The sequence below is a fragment of the Acinonyx jubatus genome, chromosome D2 (genome assembly GCF_027475565.1).
Source record: "Acinonyx jubatus isolate Ajub_Pintada_27869175 chromosome D2, VMU_Ajub_asm_v1.0, whole genome shotgun sequence".
Lineage (NCBI taxonomy): Eukaryota > Metazoa > Chordata > Mammalia > Carnivora > Felidae > Acinonyx > Acinonyx jubatus.
This window is the reverse complement of record NC_069393.1, coordinates 65,666,726-65,694,467: the sequence shown is the minus strand read 5'-3', so window position 1 is coordinate 65,694,467 and position 27,742 is coordinate 65,666,726. Positions and strand designations below refer to the sequence as shown.

The 27,742-nt window shown below is 45.1% G+C and overlaps 1 protein-coding gene and 1 long non-coding RNA gene across 5 annotated transcripts in view; one reads left to right on the top strand and one right to left on the bottom strand.

The window, feature by feature from the left end:
- Positions 1-357: 357 nt before the first annotated feature.
- Positions 358-19,563, bottom strand: LOC113600121 (uncharacterized). The gene is made up of 4 exons (XR_008291974.1): positions 18,900-19,563; positions 18,175-18,434; positions 1,186-1,282; positions 358-969 (listed from the first exon to the last, which is right to left on the bottom strand). It is a non-coding gene; the product is annotated as an uncharacterized LOC113600121 (long non-coding RNA).
- A 1,530-nt stretch (positions 19,564-21,093) lies between these two features.
- The window catches only part of XPNPEP1 (X-prolyl aminopeptidase 1), a 58,770-nt gene continuing 52,121 nt past the window's right edge, over positions 21,094-27,742 (top strand). Inside the window, exon 1 of one of the 4 annotated variants that reach the window (XM_015082963.3) lies at positions 21,094-21,249. In XM_015082963.3, coding sequence (XP_014938449.2) covers positions 21,218-21,249 — 32 coding nt within the window. In that variant the 5' untranslated portion in view covers positions 21,094-21,217. Of the gene's footprint in view, positions 21,250-21,319; positions 21,343-27,742 lie in introns of those variants that run through there. The other 3 variants (XM_027063027.2, XM_053206809.1, XM_015082961.3) reach the window with 3 other exon arrangements.

Sequence of the window (27,742 nt, the reverse complement as noted above, 5' to 3'; positions counted from 1 at the left end):
CTCCCTCCCTCCCTCCCTCCTTCCCTCTCTCTCTCTCTGTCTCAAAAATAAATAAGCTTGAAAAAAAAAGTTAAAAAAAAAAAGAATTCTCCGTTAAATATAGCAGCTCAGCCCCTGTAGCAAAACTCAGATTAAGGGTGTAGCCTTTCCACCCGAGTCTATCATTCAGATGACCTCAAGGTAGCTGCCATTAAGTTGAGAGAAAGCTATGGACAGGAGGTAAAAAATAATTTAGGCTTCAGAATTATGTCCAGGAAAAAATTTGGGGTGTGGTTACTGGCACTTGGAATCCACTGGAAGCAAATAAATCAGAAGATTACTAAGTTTTGTAGGGAATTGTATTACTAAGGAGTCACAAGCTGGGATGAAATCATCTTTCATTGGTCAAGCTTGCCCTTTGTTCCTAGATTTGCCTGAGAAGAAAGTGGGCTAGGAAGGCTGTACAGTCTTTCAGGAGTCTACTTCGGAAGTGGTCCAAAAGGATAATGGACAAGGAAGGATTTCCAAAAGGATGGAGCAAGGGGCCTTAGAGAAAAATAGAAAATGAAACCCTCCCAGAGAGCAGATTAAAGGACTAAGCAAGGCGTTTATCCCCTCTTACCTGGCAAAGGGCCTTCACACTGCCCACCTAGCAAGATTCCATTGTGCTATTAACCAAGGACTCTTTCCCATTCTCCCGTTTTCTGAATGAGAGTTTTATTGCAGTTCTCAAGTCCCTGTTCCTCCATGGCATAGCAGATGTGGATTGGAGGAGCTAATAACTGGATCTTTTAGTTAATAATTGTTGGACCATCAGGAGTCACATGTAGATCTGATTGAGGAGACGTTGTGTTCTCCAGAGTCCCAGAATTTCAAGTGGTTGTAGAGACTGAACGGAGCTCTGGGTTATTTTCCTTAAGGAGGACGTGGGTGTAGGCTCTCTGTGCAGGATGAAGGGTGCAAATGGACAGTTGTGTCTGGAAGGGAAGACTGATAGATTGACAGCTATTTACTAAAAATCCGTTTCCTCTTCTTCTTAAATGCACAGCTAGGCCACAATTCCCAGGCTACATGTGCAGTTGGATGTGTCTATATGAGCGAGTTCTAGCCAACAGAATGTGAGTGGAAGTGATACAGGCCATTTCCAGGTCAAGAAGGTTGTGTGTCCCCACCTTACTTCCTCCCCCTTCTTTTGGCTGGACATACATAATGATGAGGTCCTGGACCCTTGGGGATAGTACAGCCACAAGCTGGAAGGCGCCTGAGTTTCTGAATCATCACATGGAAAAGAGCTGTCTTCAAACTGTTGAGTAAGTAAAAAATAAACTATTGTTTTTGAACAATTATAAGTGTACTTGTTACCGCAGCTTAGCCTACTTAATTAATACAAGAAGGAACATGGTCTCTCTCTCTCTCTCTCTTTCTCTCTGTCTGCTTAACCCTTTCTCTCTCACTTAAGTCTGGTTGTCATTGCTCTGCCTTATGTATCCCAGATGTTAACTGGCATTTCGTTTTTCCTTGAGTTCTAGATGAAACTAGAATAAACTCTCAATTCCTCCTTCTGTGGGTATCCAAAGCCTTTTCCACAATGTCTCTGAATTCCCAACGGATCTTATGGATTCCTTTCCTTCTTGAGTTCTTCAGCTCATGTGGTCTCTGTTCTGTTCCACAGTGACCAGACATGAAACTCAGACCCTTTTCTGACTCACACACACATACACATCACACACACCCTTCACACCAATTATTTATGGGCATGAAAGTTTGTGCCGAGGATGACAAGGAAGAAATGGAGGAAGAGCTCACAACCATGGTTGTGCAAACTTTAAATGGAATGTAGGTGTTGCCATTTTTAAGTCACCCACTGGTTCACTTTACCCACTCTGAACTTATCTCCTTAGTTTCCACTCTTCTCTCTCTCTTTTTCTCCTTCCTCTTTTCTTGTAACAGGAACCAGACAAAAGCTCTTGGAGATGGACAGATGAACAATCTGGCACTCTGGAAATACTATAAGGAGATGTCTTTTTTTTTTTTTTTTTTTTTGAGGGGAAGAGGGGGAGAGAGAGAGAGAGAGAGAGAGAGAGAGAGAGAGAGAGAGAATCTCAAGCAGGCTCTATACCCAGCGTAGAGATCAGTATATAAAGTGTGGATTGTGTTCCAAAAAGATCAAAAGCCAAACCAAAGTCCAAACCAGACAATGACCTTCACTCCTAACTCCTGGCCCACAGGTTTGATGCAGGTCCTGAGGACATTTATCTCAGAGGGTCTCATTTCCTCTCTGTTCCTGCCATCTTGACAGATCTTCTTAGCTGACCTGTGGTTTTGTATGTGGTTCTTGCTCCCCACTCATTCAGATCTAAGACTTTGTTCCTCTCAGTTCCATGCTCAGGCCCAGCCCTGGGAAGTCCAGCCTGGTCAGACTCCCAGAAAGGGAAAGTTGGATGAATGACAGCAGCCTGGGTCAGCCCTCCGTTGCCCACTTACCAGTAGCTATAACTTCTTTGGTTTCTCAGCCCCCTGTGATCTTGGCAGACGGTTGGTTGAAGTCTCTAGTCTGAAGAAGCAGGGCTTCAAATTAGTTGTACTCTTCAGGGTCCAGTATCCTAATTTCAGGGGCTCACTTGCTCTCTGAACTGTGGCCCAGCACTACCTATGCCTAATTGGAACCACTGGGGTATTTGCTTAAGTTTTTTGATCTATACTCTCTGTGCTGGGGTTCTGCATGCTGCCTAGATCTTGTAAGCCTAGTTGTCCTTGGAACTGGACAATATCCCTGAAGGACAATATCCCCCTCTTATTGGTGGGCCCTGGTTGGTTCCTTTGTCTAAATAAGCTGATCACCCGGAAGCAAAACCCTGCTGCCTGCCTGTCTTCCAGTGTCCCCTTCTTGACATTGCCCAAGGAGGTCACTTAGAAGCCAGCTGAAGACAATAAGTTTCTACATCCTGATCTTCAATTTCTTTCTGCTTCCTGATCTTCAATTTAGTCTTGATGTCTTTCTTGGAATCTGTGACCTTAGTTCTTTTACTTCCTCTCTCTTTTGAACTGACCAAGCCTTAGAGAGGCATCCGCAACTCCCTCTAACTCCACACTGTGTTGCCAGATTTGCAAATAAGAATACAGGGTACCCTGTTAAAATATAAACATCAGATAAACAATAAATACTATCTGCAAGTCCCATGCAATATTTGGGACTTACTGACACTACAGATTTATCCATAGTTTATCTAAACTTCAAATCCAGGTGTGCGTCTTATATTTTATTTGGCAATCTTACATCTATAGTTCCTTATAGAAGAAACGGTCTTAAGCTCTTCCTTAAGCATACATAGGTGGTCCTATGCCATAGGATTCCACCCCCATCCCACCCCCCCCCCCCACCCCAAGCCAGAGCTGATTGGATCAGGGGTGAGCACTTGTCCTAAAGGCAGCCAGTCCACTGGCTAGCCCACAGGCTATAAGATAGCCTAATATATAAAAGTTTTGCACAAGTGGGTTAATAGTGATCAAGTGACCTAACCAGATGCTGTCTCTCAGGGCTCTGAGCTCAGTGAGAGAAGGTGAGTCAGTTGGTAGGAAGAACACCCCCACACCTACTTCCCACGTCTTACTACCATGCGAATCTCCAGATACTGAAGCCTGCTGGAATCAGCTTAGAAATTTGGGCCCTGTACCTTTTGCTGCTGTCTGCCCCTCTGAAATCTCAGTTTTGGCATCTTCCTGTCCCCATCGTCCCAGTGCCTAGCTCAGGACCTGCACATGCCTGGAGATGAATGGATACATGCATGTGCTCTTTTGGGTTGAAGTGGTTGTGTGTGAGGGGTTAGAAGCCCTGCCTATGGCTTCTGGCCTTGCATCCTCTGCTCATCTAACCTTGGGCATGTTACTCAAATTCCCTAAGCCTCCATTTTCTCCTCTGTAAAATGAGGGTGGTATTATTTGCCTGTTGTGAAGTTTAAAATAGCAGATGTGTGAAAGCCTACACATAACAAGCCCTCTGAAACATTTAGTGCATCTAAGTAGAAGGAAGTTTTTTACGGGAGAGTTGCACTTGGCAAGACCTCTTGTAAGTAAAAAATAAACAAACCTCATGATCCAAGGCTCCTCCTAACAAAGGATGGCAGCCTTTTATGTTGGCCAGCTGGCAAGAGAATAAGCAGAGTTTCTAATTCACTGGCTTTCAGGTTAAAACCTTTGCAATTTTGACCAAAGTCTTAATTTTAGAGTATTTGTATATGCAGCCTTTCAAAAATGAGTCTTTATTATCACTTTTACATTACACATTTTAGATCTATCCCAATCACACTCGTTTAAAATTCTCTGAACTCCATGATTGGAGAGAGAGGAAAATGAAAAATGCACTTTGTGATGCAAAACGGATCATTCTTCATGTTTCTGCACAGCTGCATGTCCCCACATTGCATTAGCCTCTAGATCTGCTCAGCATTCACTCTGGAATTTTTTAAATGTCATAACAGCGTGCTTTCAAAATAATATGCTCGCGCACCCCCATCCCCAAGCGTGTAATATTGTCAGGATGTTTTATCTGGTGCCGTATATCTTGCACATGACGGATCCATTTCCCCAAACAAACCATCACACATGTCCACACTGTCTATAAATTTTGAATCTTGACATCTACGCTATTACCCTCTGACGTTTGGATTGGCCTGAGTTGGGCATAATTGGGGGGCGATGTTTTCAAGGAATGAAGGAGATGTCGCTCTTTCTTCCTGATGGGTCCCCTCTGGAGAAAGTGATGTCAGGGACACGCAAGACTTAGCCCTGCTGGAGAAAGCTGCAGAGGCTCTCCCCGGGGTACCAGGAGATTAAGCAGGCCCAATCTGTAAGCATCCTCACTCCAGGGGTGATAACAAGGTCATTCTGTACTTAGGTTTGGCTTTACAGTAATACATCTGGCATCGATAGAGTTTCCTTCTTTCCAAAGTGCTTTCCTATTTATGATCTCATTTTGCTCTCACAGGAGGAGGAAAGGTTGCTGGTTAGAAAGAGAAAACCTGAGTTTCTCCTGCTCTGGGGCTAGGCAGGTCACTTTACTATTCTCATCTGTAAAGGTTCTTCATCTGTAAAGTGGTATCATAATTGCTGTGGAGTGTGTAGGGTTGTATAAGTCCAAATGTCCCTGTGTGTTGAGCAGGAAAGTGCTCTGGGAAATGCAAAAAACTATAGATAGAAATGTGCTATGAGGATAAAAGTCGTTTACACAACCTGGAAGGAACCTATGAAGTAACACAGTAAAGAGGTTTTCAGCCTTTGTCTTGTGAAGGCCCTCACGTGAATCGTAGTCAAGAACAGGAAATATTACTCTGGCAGGCTCAAATTTTTGGTCTCTCACTTCCAAAGGCACCTAAATTATAGGTCAAATGTCATTGCTGGTGTTGGCTCTTTTCTTTCTCACTTAAGAAAGCACATCAGAGGGGCGCCTGGGTGGCTCAGTCGGTTGAGTGTCCGACTTCAGCTCAGGTCACGATCTCATGGTCCGTGAGTTCGAGCCCCGCGTCGGGCTCTGGGCTGATGGCCCAGAGCCTGGAGCCTGCTTCCCATTCTGTGTCTCCCTCTCTCTCTGCTCCTCCCCCGTTCATGCTCTGTCTCTCTCTGTCTCAAAAATAAATAAACGTTAAAAAAAAAAAATTAAAAAAAAAAAGAAAGCACATCAGAATGTAAGCAGGAGAGATATTATTATGAGGGTAACCTTGACTTCATTCAACTTATTTTCCAAAAATACAAACTCAGGATCCTTATATATAGTAAAACCTCGACTCAAATTGACTTAAGCAAAGGATAAAATTTACAGACTTGTGTAATAAAAGAACATCCAGGACCAGAAACTTCAGTTATGGCTGGATCCAGGGACTCAAATGGTTTCATTGGGACTTACACTATCTCTAGGTTCTACTTTCCTTTGCATTGACTTTTTCAGAGTCTCTTCATGAGCGATAAATGACTGCTGGCAGCCTTAGTCTTGTATTCTCAAAGTTTAGCAGCCTCTGTGAAAAGAGAGCCTTATTTTCCCAATAGTTCCAGCATAAATGCTAGGATTAAGACTCATTGGAATGACTTGGAAGTGCTGCCTTCTGTTCCTGAATCAGCCCTTAGGTTTGGGTCAGTGGGATGTGTCGACTGGCAGGGACTGTATTTTCTCTCCCCACCTCCATCTTCCATGGAGGTAGGGTCAACCTTATCTGAACCAAATAGTCTAAGAGTGGGTGTGTGTTATTCCCCAGAGGAAAATTGAGGGGCTGTTACCAGGAACCAGGAGAACAGAGGCTGGGTGGGCGAAACTAACAGATGTTCACTATAGTAAACATGGTACTTAGACCATTATTAAGAAGAACGCACAACTCATATCACAATTGGGTTGTGATTTACCAGTGTGTTAGAAAAGCACGATGGAAACCCTCTATCTAGTTCGTCTCTCTCATTTTCCACATTTTCTTATAGCTTGATAAGTTGGTTTTGGACATAATGAGCTGAAGTTTTATTTGTGATTTTGATACCTCATCAAAGGTTTTTCTTAATGTAAGGAGCCAACCTAAGGGGTCTTCTAACAAGTTTTCCAAGAAACAAAAGACCCTTCCAAAGGTGAGGAAGAGATTCCTAAGGCATGCTTCATATAGATAGCATCCATACTTCTTGCTGTGGGAAAAGAGACCTTATAAAATTTAATACCTTTGATTTCCCAGCTTCGTCGTGACCTAGGGGCAGTAGAAGGAAGTGCAAGTTTTATGACCTGGATTTAGAGACAAGGACATTGAAGTAGAGAGAGAAGACCAGGTTCCTGTGTCGACTGCATGACTAGCTATATTCCATGGTATGACTTGAGGCACTTCGTAAGGCCTACTCTTTCCGGAAACCTCTAAAACAAGTAGTCTCTGCCACCGATGTGCTTTCTTAATGAGATGTGTGTAGTTTAACTGGATCAAGGCATTACGTTGCTAGGAGGTCAACCCATAATTAATGCTTTTTTAGGTTTCAGTTCAATTCAACAAATAGTTATTGAGGGCTTATTACTTGTATCACTTAGGGCACTTTGGGTTGCAAGTAACAGAAAATCCAGGTCTAATAGTCTAAAAATTAAAAAGAAGTTTTTAACAAGCCCCATGGTAAGGTGGCCTTCAGGTGAGGCTTGATCCTGAGGTTTACCAAAGACGTTTCTTCTCTTTCTCCTCAGACTTCTAGGCTTTCTACTTCACCGTAAGACTGGCTGCCTTATGATCACAAGATGGCTTACAGAATGTTCTGGGAGGTACACACTTCCTTATTTCCATCATTTAGGAGAAAAAACATTTGCTGTTCAACAGTTATAAGGGTAGGGCAGTTTTTTTCCCCAGAGAATATCTCCTCATATCTCACTAGCCTAAACTGGGCCATGTACTACTTATTCCTAACCCAAAGTTTTGGGCCCGGAGGATGGGATATGTTGGTAAACAGGGACCATGCCTGGCACCACCTTCCCCAGACACACATGGGCTGGAGGTGGGGTGGGGCGGACAGGGGTCTTGCCTGAATGGAAATCCATGTACTGTCACCAGAAAGAAGGGAAATAAATGCAAAAATGCATCTCATTAGGCTCTGGCTTTCTATTCATGAATAGAATGGTATTAAATATTTGTCAATACAAAAGAATCAAATTTCAAGGACAGAGAGTATCATTTTACTTTTGGACGTGTTGAGTTTCAAGTGCCTGCAGAATACACGGGCAATGCTGTTGAGCAGAAAGTTAGGAATAAATAAGGACGCAGTACTCAGAAAGTCAGGTCTCGACTGGTGATATAGGTATGGTAGTTCAAGAACCGACAGTGGAGGCAAGTAGGTTCAGGACGAGTGCCCAGGGGCAGTGCAGAGCCAGCGCCCAGGAGTAGCGCAAGGTGAGTGAGAAGGAGCCCTGGCAAGTACAAAAGCAGGAAGGGGGACCCAGGAGGCTGGAGAAATCGAGGGGACATGCACCGTATAAAGAAGGCCCAGAGGAAGAGCCGTTCATGAAGGAGGGAGGCCAAGTTAATTGAGGCCTCAGCAGTGTGTTCAGTTTGACGGCTGGGAGGTGATCGGTGGCCTCTGTGGACGGAGAGTCAGGGAGGAGAGAGGGGAAGTGAGGCGGTGGTGGCAGTGACAGGGTCCCTCACCCTGCAGACCCTGTCTGTGAAGGTCAAGGGAGAGAGGGCAGAATTCAGGGAAGAGGGAGAAGGCTATCTTTTCCCTAATAGGGTCTTAGAGAGGAAGTACTTTTTGTATCAGGCCTCTAACCTATTGATGCCCTTCTCTCTGGACGGGGCGGACAGGTGTGGGCATAGCAGGTATGGGCTGGAGTTAATATAGACGGCAGGCCACAGCCTACACACCCCAAGTTCTTCCTTCTCCCAGACTTGGTAGGGACAGATGGCACCGCAGGTACCCAGGTACCTTCCTGCTCTTCCTCTCCCCCGGTCGGCCCACAGATAAACTCCAGGGGCAGCCTGGGCATCCTGGGGGATAGTAGTTTTCTCCACTCCTCTCCATCTCCCCCCCTAAAGGAAGATACTGGGGCCCCTTCAAACTCCATTCAAGGGCCTCCCAGACTGCCTAAAACGTACACTACTTGCCATAATGTCCAGGCTCCCCAAATCTTCTGGCTTTCACACTTACCTGTATCTTGCAATTCAACCTTCATCTATTTCAAAATCTCCATTTGACCTGCAGGAGTGTCTGTGCCTTGGGGGGATCTGATAAACATTCTTCGGTAGGCCTTAGCCCCTTCATGTCTTCCGTTTTCCTGTGTCAGGGGACTGGGAACCCCCTCTCCTTTTTGGGAAGTGCCCCTGCTGACCCCTTCCTCATGTCTGTCCCCATGGAAAACACCCCAGACTGGTGTGGTGACGGGGCCCATATGGAGGTATCCCTTGCCTGACTCCTGCTATTTCAACCACTGCTGTTCAGTCCGCACTTCAGAGAGCAAATCTCAATGAGCCTGTTTCTGAGAAGGGGAGTGAGAGTTCACAGCTTCACAGGAACAGGACACAGTTATTGCCTCTAGTTAGCACCTGGGGGCACTCGGTCGGTCGGGCTCCCTCCCCTCTGCTGCGATGTAACCTTCCCTGCTCTCTGCCTCAGACCTGGGTGTTTACCGTGTTTACCGAAAGTGTGAGCCACTTCTGAGGTGCAAAATGAGGCTTCCAGGAAATGCAGGAGGTCTCACAGGCATTTAAGTACTTGGCTGGGGCTAAAGCTGCCCTCATCTGGGCTCCGGGTGCTGGCTTCTCTAACAGGGGAGCTATTAGCTTCTTCCCTGGAATGGTACCCCACCCCACCCCACCCCTCCATAGTGGAACATCAGCTACTTTGGGTCACCCATGCTCTCGGCTTTGCATTTTTACCTCTCCCTGTTCTGCGTGACAACTGATTTTAGCAGGAGACCAACCTGTTCTGTGCTCAGCACTGTGTACCAACAGTAGGACCACAAAGGTAGCTTTTTCCTACCTGTAACTGCCTCCTTATGCTAATGATCTGGCCCCAAAGGCAAGACTTCTGCAAATAAAATATTTAGGGAACCAACCAACTTTGTGTTCAGTTCTTGGAGGAGGAATAACATCAAGGCAATACAGTGACCTGGCATTGTCCAGAGCTGTGCTATCTACTATGGTGGCCACTAGGCACATGTGGATTTTTAAGTGTAAATTAGTTAAGACGGAATAAAATGAAGAACTTAGCTTCTCAGTCATCCTCACCGTAGTAGGTACTCTGTAGCCACATGTGGCTAGGGGCCACCATATTGGACAGTGCAAAATTATTATTTTTACTTTGCAGGAATCCTGTTGGGCAATATTGGCCTAGAGTGAAGGTTGACTTCAGACAGTAGGTGTAGTTCCAGGTGGGTCTGGAAGGATAGCAGAACTAGAGCGAAGAGGAGGGGAAGGGGGTCCCAGATGGGTGAGACTGTGTTCAGAGGTTAGAATGAACTTGGCCATGTTGGGGCAATCCCCAGAAGGAGAGGACTAGGGGATGATCACTGTGCTGATCTGACAGGGTCATTTTAAGGGTACGATGGGTAATATTTGCAAAGGCCTTGGCATAGTTCATGGCAAAATAAATGTTACCTATTCATGATGTTATTCCTTATTATACTGAAGCTATCTGTAAGTTCACTGCTGTTATTATTTCTGCTTCCCTCTTAATTAAAAAAATTTTTATGTGATTGATTAGTCAGTTTTTTCCCTTAATGATTTGTGTTCTTTGTGTCTTATTTAAGAAAATTTTCCTTACCCCAGGATCCTTCCTTACCCCAAGGTAGTCTCTCCTGTATTTTCTCCTAAAAGTATTTTTAAGCAAAGTGTTAATTGAAGTATAATATGCTTACAGGAAAGGGCATAAGTTATAAGAGCTCAGCTCCGTGAATTATGGCCCAGTGGGGGCATTGATTCCTGAGGTCATATATTTCAGCACTCAGCAGAGTGTTCTAAGTTCTTCTAAGAGCCAGGGCGCCTTCCAGTTTGTCCTGCTGCTTCTCTGAGAGATTAGTTGGAATCCTCTTTTCTTTAAGTTCCGTGCCAGTCCCAGCCTCCTTATCCAAGCACAATTGTTGTTTCGTGGAATCTGCAGCCCCTTGGGACTTTTACAATGTGCAAAGGTCCTGAGGCACAAAGGAAGTTCCCTTGGAAGAAATGGAAGGGGAGGCTGGAGCCCAGAAGGAGGGGCATTGATGAGGTGGAGGGTGGGACAGAGTCTCACCTAGCACAGCAGTTTAGGGTTTTTAGACTTTTAAAGCCTGTCTGCAGTTGATAGGCCCCGAGAACTGGTGATTATGACACGCAACAAAATCTTCTTTAGAGATTTTTTTAATCTATTACATTTTTAAAAATTTTTATTATTTAACTCCCCCATGATTCCAATTCTACCTAATTCCCAAGACAAGAAGAGAGACCTCGTTGGTGATGAGATCATACAATAGAAACGTTTTGTTTTACTCTGTCTCCCCTGATGAGCAGTTCCTGCTTTGCTCTTACTTCCTTAAGCCACTCCGCAGCTTTTTTGTGCCAAAGAGCTGGGGGAACCCGTGGGGACAGGCTGTTTTTACAGCTGTGCTGAACTCCCAACCTAAGAGCCGTCCATCCCACTCCTCGCACACTCTGGCGACTGGGAGGGAAAGGATGTAAATCACGCCCTCCCCCACCACTTCCCAGTTCATTTGTCTCTGAGCCTTACCCAGGGGCCTCCTAACTTCGGACTTAAGTATTGAGCCAAAACTGCCAAGAAAGGTGACTCGTCAGCATAACAATAAGGCCTACCCCACAGCAAATCTACCCTCCCATCTCCAGGCATGCCTTGCTTTACACAATCAGAGCATTGACAAAACTGATAAGGCCACACACTGGTCAGGGCCGTCGCCTCTTCTTTGGGAGGAAAAAACCGCTTTTCTCCTACATTCAGTGAACTAGAAGGTCTCCAAGGACTCCTTCAGTTTTGACAGTCGTGATTTTATGAAGATGTATAGATATCAGATTCTTAAAAGGCACTGTGGGAGTTCACCAGTAATAACAGAGCTAACATTTATTGTGTTCTTTCTGGGCTCCAGATACAGCGCAAAGTGCTTTTCTTGGGTTCGTTTAGTCTTCAGATAGCCTGTACGGTCAGGTCTCCTTTCTCCCAATCACCAGTTAGCAGTCGATGAGAAGAATTGACGTGCTGCACAGCAGAGCAAACTAGAGGGCATTTTCTGGAAACAAGTAAGGCCCAGCTCCTTGCACTCAAGCAGGTGAAGGGCCCCAGCTCCCAGACTGCACGCTGTTTCCAGCCTTTCCCCTGTGGGAACCTGTGCTCTGAGGCAACCCTGTCCTTCTTTCTCTTTGAAATCTGCGGAGGTCTTGCAGCACGTGCTGCTTAGGTTGTGAACTTGGGCCAAGAGGAGGTCCTGCAGAGGCCCCACAGCCTCCTCCTCCTCCTTTCTCAGCACTCCGGTGCTCCTATTTTGACCATCCGCTCTCCCGATAAGCCCTCCAAGCCTGCAAAGGTCTCAGTTGCCCCTCAGTATTGGTCTGTCTGTCTGGTGTCTGTCTTTCTCTCTTTTAACAAGAGTCGTGGAGATTGGGAGCACTCCTACTGCCCTGGTATTGTCATTGCAAGACTCAGTGCCACAGACACCTTTGCCACAGGCATTTTTGCCCCTCAAGTAATTGGCCATAAGGCAGCTGCGCCATAAAAGAAAAAAAACTAATCGGCTGGGAATTTAGTTTCATTTCTCCATTGACGTAGTACTCCCATTTCTTTTGTTATATAAATCTGAGCCCTCCTAGTGGTCTATACAGTGGCACACTTTTGAACCCACATTTCCCATAGAACTTTGGAATGCCTGTCAACAGACATGTGACAATATGCCAAAAGCAAACACCGGTATGGAAGGCTTTCACAATGCAACACAAAGCTCAGTAACAGGTATCCATCCTTGGATTCTGAAATGGCTACCCCTCTTAATGAAGGAAGACGTTTTAGCAGAAAAGAGAAAGTGTGGGGCGCCCGGGTGGCTCAGTCGGTTAAGCGTCCGACTTCGGCTCAGGTCACGATCTGGCGGTCGGTGAGTTCGAGCCCTGCGTCGGGCTCTGTGCTGATTTCTCAGAGCCTGGAGCCTGCTTCAGATTCTGTGTCTCCCTCTCTCTCTGCCCCTCCCCCGTTCATGCTCTGTCTCTCTCTGTCTCAAAAATAAATAAACGTTAAAAAAAAAAATTAAAAAAAAAGAAAAGAAAAAGTGTGATGCTGAATGAAAAGACAAATGAATGAGTAAAAAAAAAAAAACTATATAGTACTATAAACAAAAGATTTTGAAGACAAGTGCTTAGGTACAGTCTGCAAAATAAAATCAGTTATTTGTACAGTATTGCCATAATCTACACTATACGTTTTGAATATATTCAAGTATTTGGCATTTTGTAATAGTCTTTTAAATTTGGTTATTCATTTTTCATGTTTCATTATGTCCTTTTTAACGAATGTCCTTGTTTATTTATTTATTTTTTGTGATTTTATCCCTTTCATTTACTTTGAGAGAGACACAGAGCACGAGTGGGAGAGGGGTAGAGAAAGAGAGGGAGAATTCCAAGCAGGCTCCACATGGTTAGCACAGAGCCCAACATCAGACTTGAACTCATGAAACTATGAGACCTTGACCCGAGCTGAAACCAAGAGTCAGACGCTCAACTGACTGAGCCACCCAGGCACCCGTAATTTTATCTTTTATAGCAACATTGTCTTACCGCCAATTAGTTAATGTGGCCAAAATGCTTCCAGCAAAGATGTTTATGGTGAAACTACCTAGAGCCCTCCCACAGACAGCAAATGCACTAACGCCTCACATATGTCTCAATTACCTGTATTAAGAGTCCTCAACTCAATACTTTCAGGAACAAGGCAGGTAGCATGATGCATGAAGCCCACTGGCTGGGCCCTGGGCCCCACTGATCAGCTCCACTATGTCTGTTGCAAAATTCTAGCAGGAACCACAGGCCCAATCTAATAGATTTTTTTTCTTGTGGTGGGATGAAATCTCTTCATTTTTATGTGTTGGCAACTATTTCTTTTTTCTTTCTTTTTCTTTTTTAGAGAGAGAGCGGGGGAGAGGGGCAGAGGGAAAGAGAGAGAGAGAGAGAGAGAGAGACAGAGGGAGAGAGAGAGAGACTGAGAATCTCAAGCTCAGCATGGAGCCTGATGAGGGGCTTGATCCCACAACCCTGGGGTCATGACCTGAGCTGAAATTAAGATTCAGACACTCAACCGACTGAGCCACCTAGGCACCCCACTGATACATATTTTTAGAGATGCTCATTTTACTCTGACAAGGGGCTGCTTTTAGCAGGCAAAGCATAATTAGAGGAAGGGATGTTCAATAATCAGAAATTGTGTTTTTTTATTCTTGGCTACGGTCCTAAGCATGCAATTGTTTTTCTGATTTTTTTTTTTATGCAGGGTTTTGAAGTTCAGGCAGACCATTACTCTGTTTTTAAATTCCATTTGTTTGAGTTGGGCACGTGTGAGTTAATAATGAGGAAGTGTTATGGCAAGGGACACTCATGACATCACTACCACCTGGGCTGCCGAAATCCCGGAGACCTTGCCAAGCCCCAGTGAGTTGCCCTGGGCCTTGCAAAAGCCAAATCACTGAACAGGAAGGGTGAAGGACTTGTTAGTATGTGCAAAGTTTGGGGCATTCTGTGTTTTAGTGCCAAAGGCGAAACATCTGGCGAGGTGTAGTTGACTTAACTTGACTGCAAGGACAATTTCAGTGCAGTTGAAATCCTGGCCATGCTCTGTCAAATTCTCTAGAAGTCACACATTAGGATGTCTATAGGGACCTGGACGGTAACATAGAAGAGGCTACATGGTCCAAGGGAGGGCTCCCTGTCCCGTCTTAAGGGAGAAACCCCTGCTCTATTCATGCTGCTTGTTGCTGCATAGAAGGAAGGGCCAGTGTTGCCGAACCAATCTTCAGATTTTCCGAAAGGAGCTGCAGATAGGGATTTTTAAATAGCAAGCCTTTCCTTTTTTAAATGTTGCTGTGTAATTAGAATTTAAAAATGCAACCACCCACAGAAAGGGAGAAAATATTTGCAAATCACATATCTGATGAGGGACTTGCATCTAGAATATATAAAGAACGCTTACAACTCAATACGGAGAAAAACAATCCAATTTTAAAATGGGCAAAGAATCTAAATAGCTATCTCTCCAATGGACATATGTAAACGGCCAATCAGCTGGTGAAAAGAAGCTCAACATGATTAGCTATCAGGAAATGCAAATCAAAACCACGAGACGCTATTTTTTATTTATTAAGATGGCTAAAATAAAGAAGAAAGATAATAGCAAGTGTTGATTGGGTTGTGGAGAAATTAGAACCGTCGCACATTGCTGGTGGGAATGTGTAATGGTGGAGCCACTTTGGAAAATAGATTAGCACTTCCTCAAAAGGTGAAACATACAGTGACCATATGACTCAACACTTCTATGCCTACATATATACTCAAGAGAAATGGAAGCATGTCCACACAAAACCTTGTCCCTGAATGTTCGTAGAAGCATTATTCACAATATCCAAAGAAAGCGGGAACAAACTAAATGTCCATCAGCTGATGAATGGAAAAAAAAAAGGATTATCTGGAAAAAAAAAGGAATTACTACAACATGGATAAACCCCGAAAAAAATTATGCTAAATGAAAGAGGCCAGTTACAAAAGACCATATACTGTAAGATTCCATTTATGTGGGGCACCTGGGTGGCTCGGTTGGTTAAGCGTCTGACTTCGTTAGACTGAAAGGGCAGGCCTACGCCGGCCGACTCCATCTTGTTTTGTGTCCTTCACCTTGACCACACCTCCTCCCCTTGAGTAACCCCCCACTCACCTGCCTAACAGGACTCGGACCCTTCCCCAGGACCCTTCCCCAGCCAATCGGCTGAGGCCATAGCCATTGCCTCACCAACTGCCCCTAGGCCCCAATAAAACCTTTGTCCTTTTGAAACTCCCTCTCTTTCCCTGGTATCTCACCGTTGCGTCCGTGCAGGTAGGGGATTGAGCTTGAGCTAGCTCGAATAAAGGCTCTTTGCTTTTGCATCGGACTCGGCTCCCTAGTGGTCTTTGGGCATCACGAATTCTGGGCATAACGAGACGAAGTTCTAAGTTTGAGCCCCGCATTGGGCTCTCTGCTGATAGCACAGAGTCTGCTTCAGATTCTGTGTCTCAGTCAGTTAAGTGTCTGATTTCAGGTCAGATCATGATCTCATGGTTCATGAGTTCAAGTCCCGCATTGGGCTCTGTGCTGACAGATCAGAGCCTGGAGCCCGCTTTGGATTCTGTGTGTCTCTCTCTCTACCCCTTCCCCGCTCATGCTCTGTCTCTCTCTCTTTCAAAAATAAATAAAAACATTGAAAAAAAAATTCCATTTTTGTGACACCTCAAGAAGAGGCAAATCTATAGAAAGTAGATGAGTGGTTGCCTAGAGTTAGAAACGATGGAGAGAAATAGGAAGTAAATGCTAAAGGATGCAGGTTTCTTTTCAGGGTGATGAAAATGTTCTAAAATTGAATATACTAAAAACCATTGAGTTGCATACTTTAAGCAGGTAAATTGTACGGAAAGTATGGAAAGTGAATTATATCTCAATAAAACTGTTATGAAAAAGGGATATAGTGAGAGCCGCACAAAACATATCTGCCAAGCTGTCAACTTTGAGCCTTTTGATTAGAACTTGATCAAATGCACAGCAGGTCTGGAAGGAGCTGGTCAAATACAAAATTCCTAGGAAATTGGAGAGGGGGGTGACCTGCCAGTTCTAAAGTCACACGCCTGTTTAATGGCAGACCCAGGGCCAGAGCTTGTCTCTTGACCTTTACCTCTCGGCCATGCTGTTTCTATCCAAAGCCCAGCTTTCAAGGCACAGCCAGGAAGGGATTGTGAAAAGTCAACATCAGGAACAGCTGGATATACTCTCATCCCTTTCCCACATTTTACAAAGACTTCTCAAGGAAAGGATAAAATACGGTAAAAAGAAATCCTCCTTAAAGGAAGAGACAGACATCGTGCTTTCCTGAGCCTCTTGTGCTATATCATGGGAAGGTCTGCATGTTTCAGTCACTTACTCTGTATGTTCCTGATTCATTTACACTTAGCTCATCATTATGTTGTTTGTGCAAGAACCATTTGATGTCCAAGAAATCCTTGGGGTGTATTTAAGTTAAAAAAGATTTTTTTTTATTTGAACTGAAGAACTGAACTTTGCCAAGAGTAAATAGAACTCAGATATCAAAAGGTCTGAGTTCAGTTTTCACTGAATACAAAGGGTGAGTGGATTCTGAGCTGAGCCAAATGCATTCTCCCACCCTTAATTTATAGTACATTGTTTTGGCAGACGCTACAATCCCCAAAGTTGGCTTTTCTTCCCCCATTCCTTTCTAGGGTGTAACCACAAGCCTATCTTTTGGTTAACTTTACAAAAAAAAAAAAATAAGGCCATATTGTAACAATTTATGAGAGCCTCACTCATCACTGGTTCTATGGCTATCAATTTGATTAGTACAAATTGAAATGTTTGAAAAGGTTAAACCTCTCCTCTGAAGTTGTAATTTTGTTTGATATCCTACCAGAATTTTTAGTTTTTCAGTCCTTTTATCTGGGGTTTTTATCAAAAGGATGTTGCCTGCTTTCCCCCATCTATGGTCAGGCCATCAACCAGTTATTAAGTTGAATACTGGAGGGCTACTCTGCCTGATGTGCTCAGATTTGGAGAATAGAACAGGTCCTTCATTTATCTTTAAAGGAGAAAGGGTCAGAGAAATGAGTAGTATTTTGAGGGTTTTTTTTTTTTTTAAATAACAAAACCAATCTTAAAACAAAGAAGCAGAGCAAAATTAAGATCACTCCAAATTCTGCCACCTCAAGATAAAGATTGTTAGCATTTTGTAAATCATTTTCCTTATTCTAAAAAATGTATCTACATTAGAAGAGATAGATGTATATACAGACTTATAAAATGGGATATTGCATTGTTTTGTAATCTACTTTTTCCATTTCTTAGTTCATGATTAATTATCAGTATTAATAAAATTCTATCTACATCATGCATAAAATAAGATTCAGTTGTACAGTTGGAATATAACTGAAATGATTCAGTGAGGAGTTTTTCGATGGCAAGTGAACAGTAAATCCGTGTCAAACTGACTTAAACACAAAGGGAAATGTTTAGGCTGACATGTGAAAAGCCCAGTGGGAGATTTGGTCTTGGGCATGGCGGGATTCAGGGCTCAGAGACGACTATGAAGTTTCTGCTTCTTTTCTTCGCTCTCTGCTCTGCCTTTGGCTTCTTTGGTGCTACTCACGTGTTGCACATAGAGGCAGCATCTCCAGAGAACACGCATCCAAATTCTTGATTGGCGGAAGGAAACAAAGCTCTGTTCCAGTGCTCACCATGAAACTCTCGTTGCCCTAGTCCCATGGCAACCGCTGGTCCTTGACTACAGCTTATGCCTAGGTCATGAAAGACTCTTGGAATCCCAAGTGTTTCACTAGAATAACATAGACTGAGAGTGAGGGAACAAGGGAAGGAAGAAAGGATGCGTCTTCAGAAGGAAGGAGAAGGATGGTTACCAAAAGAGAATGGATGAATAATATGTGGCCAAAAGAACAGTCCCATAATTCATACACCTTAACATTTAGAACTCACCTGTATTGTTTCCTGGGGCTTTTGTCACAAAGTACCACAGACTGGATGCCTCAAACAGAACGTTGTGTTCTCACAGTTGTGGAGGCTGGAACTTGAAGATTAAAGCAGGGTTGGTCTCTTCTGAGTGTCGTGAAAGAGAATCCGTTCCTTGACTCTCTCCTAGCTCCTGGTGGTTTGCGGGCAATCTTTGGCTTGTATGGAGATGCACCACCCTGATCTCTGCCTTCATTTTCACTTGGTGTTCTGTGTCCAAATATCCCCTTTGTGTAAGGATACGCCATATTAGATTAGGGATCCAGCACTTCAGTATGACCTCATCTTAATAATTATATCTGCAATGATTCTATTTCCAGATACCATCGCATTTTGAGGTACTGGAGGGTCGGGGCTTCAACATGTGAATTGTGTGCGTGGGGGGGGGGTGCTAGTTCAACGTATAATAGGTTTTCCCACACTTGATGTTTCTGGCCTCATCTAAGACCCATCTAGTCTGAGTTTGAAGGATGAATCTGGCTGCCTCTTTCTTTCCAGTGTATGGGTTAGGAGGTTGGATGAGGTGACCTCTAGGGTCCCTTCATTAAAGTGTTTGGGGGGCTAGGAATCCATCCTGCTGCCTGAATGTATACCACAGAGCCCCACCACTGACTAGTCACTTGGGCAAGTGACTTAACCTCTGCAAACCTCTACTAGACTTAACCAGTAAAATGATGATAACAGTCCTTTACTCATTGGGTTGTTGTCGGCCAGGCTCATAGCACTCAGTAAATGTTAGGGACTCGTCCATCTCTTCAAACATGTGGGGACCGAAGAGTCAGAAGAACCTGCTGTGACCTCAGTGTTCTCACCTTTTGTGATGATTCAACTCAACGACCTCTCTCGGAATTTGTCCCAGAAGTTTCAAAGGGGGAGGGGTGCCTTTTTCTCCAGCAAACCGGAACTCAAATCCAGTCCAGGGAACACCAAGTATTTCTCTTTCTCCTCCAAAGACAGATGCTGTAAATTCTGGGCAGACTCCTCCCAGACGATGTGATTACGAAATACCTGTTTCTTTTATGTCCCATTTATCTGTCTCTCTGACATTTCCTTTTTTCTCTTACAACTTGATCTTTGCCACCATCTATCAGATGTGGTCTGGAACCAGTCATTTTATTTACAATCTCTCTCTTTTTGGCTCTAGAAATTTGGGGAAATGGAACAGCTGTCTGCTGCCTTTCAAGGCACCACATCTTTTAGTTCTTTCATACTTTTTCTACAGGGCCTGATTTAGCTTGTCTAAATGCGTATTGAATAAGAACCAGAACTTTAAGTTCTTACAGGCAGCAGAACCTATTTGATATAGGGGTATTAGGTCTTCCCTGAAGGTGAAAGCAACCAGTATAGGTCACCTTTTAAAAACGTGGTCACTTTCACTTAGCAAATATTTCCTAAGTGCTGACTCTGTGCCAGGTGCTGTTCTGAGCACCAGGCTCCCTTACCCTTGAGGACTGTACATTCTAGGGACATTCATTCATGCAGAAAATAGACAATGAGAACCTACTACATGTCAGGGATTGTCATTCATTAAACAATACAGATACAGTCCCTGCATTGATGGCCATGTTGTGTGTGTGTGTGCACTTTTGTGTGTGGAGAAGAGGGGACAGAAGACAATACACCCAAGTACATTTTTATTGTAGTAAAAGGTGATAAGCACTATGAAAAAAATATAGCAGAGTAAGGGGGATTAGGAGTGGTGGGGAGGTTGCTTTTAGTTTTTAATTTTTAATTTTATTAAAAACATTTTAATATAATTTATTGTCAAATTGGCTTACATACAAGACCCGGTGCTCATCCCAACAAGTGCATTTTTCAATAGGGTGGTCAGAGTATGTTTCTTTGAGAGGATGCTACCTAAGCAAAGACTTGAAGGCAAGGTGAGAGAAAGGTGAGGAAGAGAGCCGAAACGTTTGGAGGGAGAGCAAGGCCAAAGGCATGAGTGTGGCCAGCTTTTTCAAGGATAGCAAGGAGGCTAGTTTAGCTGGAGCAGAGCAAGCAAGGTGAGAACAGAAGGAAGTGAGGTTAGGGGCAAATCAAGCAGAGCTTTTAGCTTGAGTGACACGAGGAACCATCAGAAAGTGCTAAGCAGAGTAGCAAAACGATCTCAGACTTCAAAGGATTGAAACGCTGGCTGCAGTGTTTCCGCTGGACTGTGCAGGTGCTGGGTGGCAGCAGGGAGGCCAGTGTGATCCATCACACAAGTGCGTCAGACCAGAGCAGGGACAGGTGGGGTGGGATTAGAGATTTATTTTGAAGACAGGCCAACACGATTTTTTGACCGACTGGATGTGGTGTTTGAACGGAGAAGGCAGGGATGACTCCATGGTGTTGTCCTGAGCATGTGAAAGAATGGAGTAGCCACTGAGATGGCCAAGACTGATGGAGCACAGTTTTTGTCTTGGTGAGTTGGGCTGGGAGCGTGGTTCAGATATGTTAAGTTTGAGGTGCCCGTTGCTCTCCAGGTGGAGTGGCTAGGTGGATTTTGAAGTTGCCCGAAGAAGCGATTTTGGGGGACAGCTCTAAAGTCTCAGAGAGACCCCGCAGCGGTACTATCGGAACTGACCTCGTTTCCCCTCCTCTCTGCCCTCCTAAGGGCAGGAACATCCCTGGAGGGTAGCTCTTCGCGCCCCAGCCCCTTTAGCCTGCAAAGCCCCCTTTTTTTTCCTCTTTGGGAAAAGGCGAGAGAAAAACCAACAGAAATGATGCTCCGTGGCACGGCCTCCACCCCTTAACCCGCCGCAGGGGAAGAGGCAAGGCCTGCTGGGGTGGAAACCCGGACACACTTCCTGCTTCCCGCCTCCCTGACAGCAAGCCTTGGAGCTGCGGGCTTGTGGGCGGGGCCCTCGGGCGGGCGGGGCCGCGGCGCGAGCGCACGCCACAGAAGGGGGCGTGGCCCCTCGGCTCGCGCGCTTGCAGCCTGCGCGCCTGCCTCTCTCCTTCCTGCTCTTCCCAGGGTGATCAGCTGGTCTGCGCTCCCCTGACGTGGGCCGGGGCACGTCACCGCCGAATGGCAGCCTCCAGAAAGGCACCGCGAGTAAGGTGAGGGACTCTGCCGGGGAGCCGGCGTCTGGGCAGCGCGTGATTCCGGGCGCCGGGCGCGCATGTGGCACCTCGGAGGGCTGGAACTAGAGGGTGAGAAGCGCCAGGCGGCCCATCACAGTCCGGCGAGGGCCCTGGCTTTCGGGAGACCCCCAAGCGGGAGCAGGGGGAGGGAGCCATGCAACCGGGCAAGTTCCGTTTCGTTTCAGGAGGGCTGCGGGCACCCTCGGGCAGCCTGGTCCCGGTTCCCGGATGAGCGTGTCCGCGGAGCGGCATCGCTGGGTCGGAGGGGCGGTGGCCGTGTCCCACCTCTCCTCCTGGCCCAGCGGGAAGGCCTAGGCTGTTGCAGGAAGTTGGCCCCTCCAGGCGTCTCCAGGTGTCCTGGGAAGTGGAAGAGCCCCTGCTCTCGCCCTCTTCCCGGGGAATATAATTCTCATATTACAACCCTGACAATACTGATACCGGCAATTCGCCTTACTGATCGCAGCCGCCACGAAGATGGGGAGCCGCAGGCCCATCCCCACCCAATTGGTTTCAGAGACTGTGTAAGGGAATACTTCGGCATAATCTCTAGAAAGATCCCACCAGTAACCTGCCCTGGGCTCTCCCTGGGCACAGGGAGGTGAGAAGGATAATCTCCTGGTCTCAAACACATTTCAGTTTATACTCCCCCCGCAACCAGGGTATACTTATTACAGCAGCTAACAAAGTGGGAGACTGAGAAACGTTCAGAGATCACAAAGGCCGGAAGCCAAATTCCCTGCCATGCACACGGCATCAGCCATCCTCAGACCAGTTGAGACTTGACTAAATACACCTGGCAGCATGGCCGGTCCCACTTGCTGATCGCGGACCATGGCTTGTACTTGTGATTGTGAGTGGACAGATCCAGAGCTGACCTTGACCTGGCCTTGGGCTTTCTATGGCATGCTTGGGATGAGTAGAAAAGCAGACCTGGCTTGTGGAAGGATGTGGGGCCTTGTGGCAAACCTGGTGTGGAAGGAGTTGCCAGTATGTTAAGTGCTGGAAATGGGGTTAGGTTAATGTGAGTTAGGTCCTAGACCCATAAGTAGCTTTGAGGACCAAGATTAGATTATAGAATCACAACATTTTAGGGGCAGAAGGGTCTTTTGGCATCAGTTGGCAAAGCCTCCACACGCAGAAGGCAACTGAGAGACTGAGAAGGGACATTTGCCCCAGGCCCCTCCCCTAGTGGCAGAATTTGAGTGCTATTCAGTGTAAAAATGAGAACTTCTTGCATTTCAGGTAAAATTGATTTAGGTAAAAAAGGGGTTGAGCTGACTTCTAGTGCAGCTCAGTCCAGGAGACCAACACTGGCATGAGACTTGGCCTCTTTTTTTTGTATCTCTTGGCTCTGTTTTCTTTTTTTTTTCGTAGTTTTCTTTTTTATTTTTTAAAATTTACATCCAAATTAGTTAGCATATAGTGCAACAGTGATTTCAGGAGTAGATTCCTTAGTGCCTCTTACCCATTTAGCCCATCCCCCCTCCCACAGCCCCTCCAGTAACCCTGTTCTCCATATTTATGAGTCTCTTCTGTTTTGTCCGCCTCCCTGTTTTTATATTATTTTTATTTCCCTTCCCTTATGTTCATCTGTTTTTTTCTCTTAAAGTCCTCATATGAGTGAAGGCATATGAGTTTTGTCTTTCTCTGACTAATTTCACTTAGCATAATACCCTCCAGTTCCATCCATGTAATTGCAAATGGCAAGATTTCATTCTTTTTGATTACCGAGTAATACTCCATTGTATGTATATACCACATCTTCTTTATCCATTCATCCATCGATGGACATTCGGGCTCTTTCCATACTTTGGCTATCGTTGATAGCGCTGCTATAAACATGGGGGTGCATGTGTCCCTTCGAAACAGCACACCTGTATCCCTTGGATAAATGCCTAGTAGTGCAATTGCTGGGTGGTAGGGTAGTTCTATTTTTAGTTTTTTGAGGAACCTCCATCCTGTTTTCCAGAGTGGCTGCACTAGCTTGCATTCCCATCTTGGCTCTGTTTTCTTAAGTGTTGGCTTCGTTCTCAGGCAGACTTTGTCCTTATGGGAGGTATGATGGTTCTAAGCTGGCAGCCCCAGCAGAAATAGAGACTTCTTTCCTAATGGCTGGAGCACAAATCCCAGATCTGATTTCCAGTAGGCTGACTTGACCTAATGTTTATCCCTGAACTAGTCGTTGTGATCGCAGGGATAGATTGCCCAGGTGTGGGTCCCAGAAGTTGGTGGGTGAGGGGATGAGATTCATACCAACTCTGTGGACGGAAAATGGACATGACACTGTCTTAGATGGAAACCATTGTGCTTTGACCAAAGGAAGGAGGGAGGGATGGATTTGGGGTAAGAAAAGACCACATTTCCCACTTCTGCATCTTAAAACTTATTTCAGTCTACCCTTACCTTATTAGACGTGATTGAGCATCTTTTTTTTTTAAGTTTATTTTATTTATTTTGAGAGAGAGGGAGAGAGAGAGAGAGAGAGAGAGCGAGGGCACGGAGGCGGGGCAGAGAGAGAGGGAGAGATTCTCCAAACAGGCCCCGCACCATTAGCACAGAGCCTGACACGGGGCTTGAACCCACGAACCGTGACATCATGACCTGAACCGTAACCAAGAGCTGGATGCTTAATTGACTGAGCCACCCAGGTGCCCCATGTTGTGATTCAGGATCTTGATCCTTGTTTTGTCCCATCCTGAATGATAATTGTGCGTGATTCTCATCACCGACCTGGGTAAGGGGGAGAATAAGCACAACCCTGCCGGCGTTTCTTTATAAAATGGGAGAAAGATGTGCCCCTCCCATCTTATGCAAAGATTGAACGGGAAGTTCTCTGCACGCTTTTTCCCCTTACCCACCTTTTGGTACATCATGATGTTGAGAACGTATAGGTCGAGGAAGCTCTGTGTTGGAAGTTGGGAGGCCTGGACTGTAGTTCTAGACTAGCTCTGTCACCCAGCTAGCTGTGAGGCTTTGAGCAAGTCATTTGGTCTCTGTTTCTCAGTTCCTTTGTCTAGAGGAGGGAGCTGAGTTGGATGGTCCCTGAAGTGCATTGTACCTCTAACATTTAAGGGTAGCCCTGCTTCAGCTGAGAGCCTGAGAATGTATCTGTCCAGGTAAGTGAAGGGTGGCTGGGTCTTGGATCCTGCAGACACCAGGGTGTGACAGGAACAGAACAACTGTAATGTTTAGCTGCTTTGTGGCCCCTTTGATCCTGCCAGGAAGGTGGAGGTAGTGATGCTCAGAGAGCGAGCTTGAATTGAAAATCTGTGAGCTTCGCCCGTCAGACCCGACTTCTTGTCTTGGCTTCGCAGCTACTGAGTGTATGGCCTGTGGCAAGTTATCTTTGTGCCTTCTCTTGTAAAAAGTGAAAGAATAGAGCTACTTCTGAATAACTTCCCTCCAGCCCTCTTGTTCTGTGCCCTGATTAACTTTGAATGTATAGAGAAAGTGACTTCCTTGGCTCACCATCTGCTAAACAGGTATATGAAATCAAGGGGAATCAGGTGAGACTGTGACATAGATCTCTGTCCAAGAAAAAGAGGTTTCTTACCTTGTAAAATACTAGAGCAGCTTTATTGAGATATAATTCATGTACCACATTATTCACCTATTTAAGACATACATTTTGGGGCACCTGGGTGGCTCAGTTCGTTAAGCGTCCGACTTCGACTCAGGTCACGATCTCGCGGTTCGTGAGTTCGAGCCCCGCGTTGGGCTCTCTGCGACAGCACAGAGCCTGCCTCAGATTCTGTGTCTCCCTCTTTCTCTGTCCCTCCCCGCCGCTCGCTCTGTCTCTCTCAAAGATAAAATAAAACACTAAAAAAATAAAATAAAACATACATTTCAGTGATTTTTCGAATAATCCTAGAGTTGTATAACCAACACTGCACTCAGTGTTAGAACATCCTTACCCCTTGCCAGAGGAAACCCTGTACACATTGGTAGGTGCTCCTCATTTTCTCCAACTTCACCCCACTAGTAGGCGGTTGCCAATCTACTTTCTGTCTCTATGGGTTTGCCTGTTCTGGATGTACAACATACGGTCTTCTGTGACCAGCTTTTTTCACTTAGCATAAAATGTTTTCAGAGTTTACTATGCTGTACCAAGTCATCAGTACTTGATTCCTTTTCATTGCCAAATAATATTCCATTGTATGGGTAGACCAGGTATGCATCCTTTCATCAGTTGATGGACATTTCGGTTGTTTCTACTTTGTGGCTGTTATGAACATGCCGCTATGAAGATTCATATACAAGTTTTTATGTGGGCTTGTGTTTTTAATTTTTCATACCTAAGAGTGGAATTGCTGGGTCATAGGATAATAATAATTATTATTATTTACTAAATGTTTATTTGTTAATTTTTAGAGAGAGTGTTGAGAGAGCACATGTGTATGTGAGTGGGGGAGAGGAGAGAGAGAGGGAGAGGGGATCCCAGCAGGTTCCGAGCTGTCAGTGCAGAGCCCTATGTGGGGGCTCTAGCCCAGGAACCATGAGATCATGACCTGAGCTGAGATCAGGGGTCAGACCCTCAACTGACTGAGCTACCGGGTGCCCCGTTATAGGATAATTCCATATTTAACCTTTTGAGGAATACTGGACTGTTTTCCAAAGTCACCACACCATTTTATATTCCCACCAGCAATGTCTGAGGGTTCCAATTTTTTCACATCCTTTCCTACACTTGTTATTTCTGTTCTTTTTGATTATAACCTTCCTAGTGGTTGTGAACTTATATCTCATTGTGATTTTGATTGGTATTTCTCTAATGGATAAAGATACTGAAAATCTTTTCATGTGCTCATTCACTCTTTGAATATCTTTTTAGGAAAAATGTGTGTTCGAAAATGTCTATTCAGATGCCCTTGACCATTTTAAAATTGGGTTGTCATGGGGTGCCTGGGTGGCTCAATTGTGTCAGCGTCCAACTCTTGATTTCGGCTCAGGTTGTGATCTCACTGTTGTGGGATCGAGCCCCACATTGGGCTCTGCGATGGATGTGAAGCTTGCTTGGGATTCTCTCCCTCTGCTCCTCTCATGTATGTTCTCTTTCTCTCTCCCTCAAAAAAAAAAAAAATTGTGTTGTCTTTTTTTGTTTTAATTTTTTAAAATGTTTATTTATTTTTGAGAGAGAGAGAGAGAGAGAGAGAGAGAGAGAGAGAGAGCAAGCAGGGGAGGGTCAGAGAGAGAGGCAGACGCAGAATCCAAAGCAGGCTTCAGGGTTTGAACTGTCAGCACAGAGCCCCACTCAGCACAGAGCCCGATGTGGGGCTCAAACTCACAAACTGTGAGATCATGACCCGAGCCGATGTTGGCTGCTTAACCGACTGAGCCACCCAGGCGCCCCTGGGTGGCCTTTTTTTTTTTTTTTTTTTAACGTTTATTTATTTTTGAGACAGAGAGAGACAGAGCATGAACAGGGGAGGGGCAGAGAGAGAGGGAGACACAGAATCCGAAACAGGCTCCAGGCTCTGAGCTGTCAGCACAGAGCCCAACGCGGGGCTCGAACTCACAAACCGCGAGATCATGACCTGAGCCGAAGTCGGACACTTAACTGACCGAGCCACCCAGGCGCCCCTGGGGTGGCCTTTTTATTGTTGAGTTGCAATAGTTCTTTTTTAAAATTTATTTTATTTTAATTTATTATTATTATTATATTTTAGAGAGAGTGTGAGTAGGGGAGAGGGGCAGAGGGAGAGGGCGAAAGAAACTCTTAAATAGGTTCCACACTCGGTGTGGAGCCTGACACGGGGCTCTATCCCACGCCCTGAGCAGAAATCAAGAGTTGGGTGTTCAACCGACTGAGGCACCCAGGTGCCTGGCAATACTCTGGATGTTAGCCTCTTATCAGATATGAGTTGCAAATATTTTCTCTCATTTTATCAGTTGTCTTTTCACTTTCTCTCTCTCTCTCTCTCTCTCTCTCTCTCTCTCTCTTTAACCATTTTATTTTAAGTAGCCTTCATACCCAATGTGGGGCTCAACTCATGACCCTGAGGTCAAGAGTCTCATGCTGTACCCACTGAGCCAGCCAGGTGCCCTGTCTTTTCACTTTCTTGATGGTATCCTCTGAAGTAAAAAAGTCTTTAATAAAGTCCAGTGTATCTGTTTCCTTCGGTTGCTTATACTTTTGACGTCGTATCTAAGAAATCATTGCCTAATCCAAGGTCAGGCAGATTTGTGCCTGTGTATTCTTCCAAGAAAACATTTATGTCTGTGATCCATTTTAAGTTAATTTTCATTTTTGGTGTGAGGGTAGGGGTTCAGTTTCGTTCTTTTGCATGTGGATTCCCCGTTGTCCTAGCATTATTTGTTGAAGACACTCTTTTTTTTTTTTTTCCCCTCCATTGAATAGTTTTGGCACTGTTGTCAAAAACTGGCAATAAGTGTGAGAGTTTATTTCTGAACTAATTCTGTCTCATTGATCTATATGCCAATACCACACTGTCTTGATTACTGTAGTTGT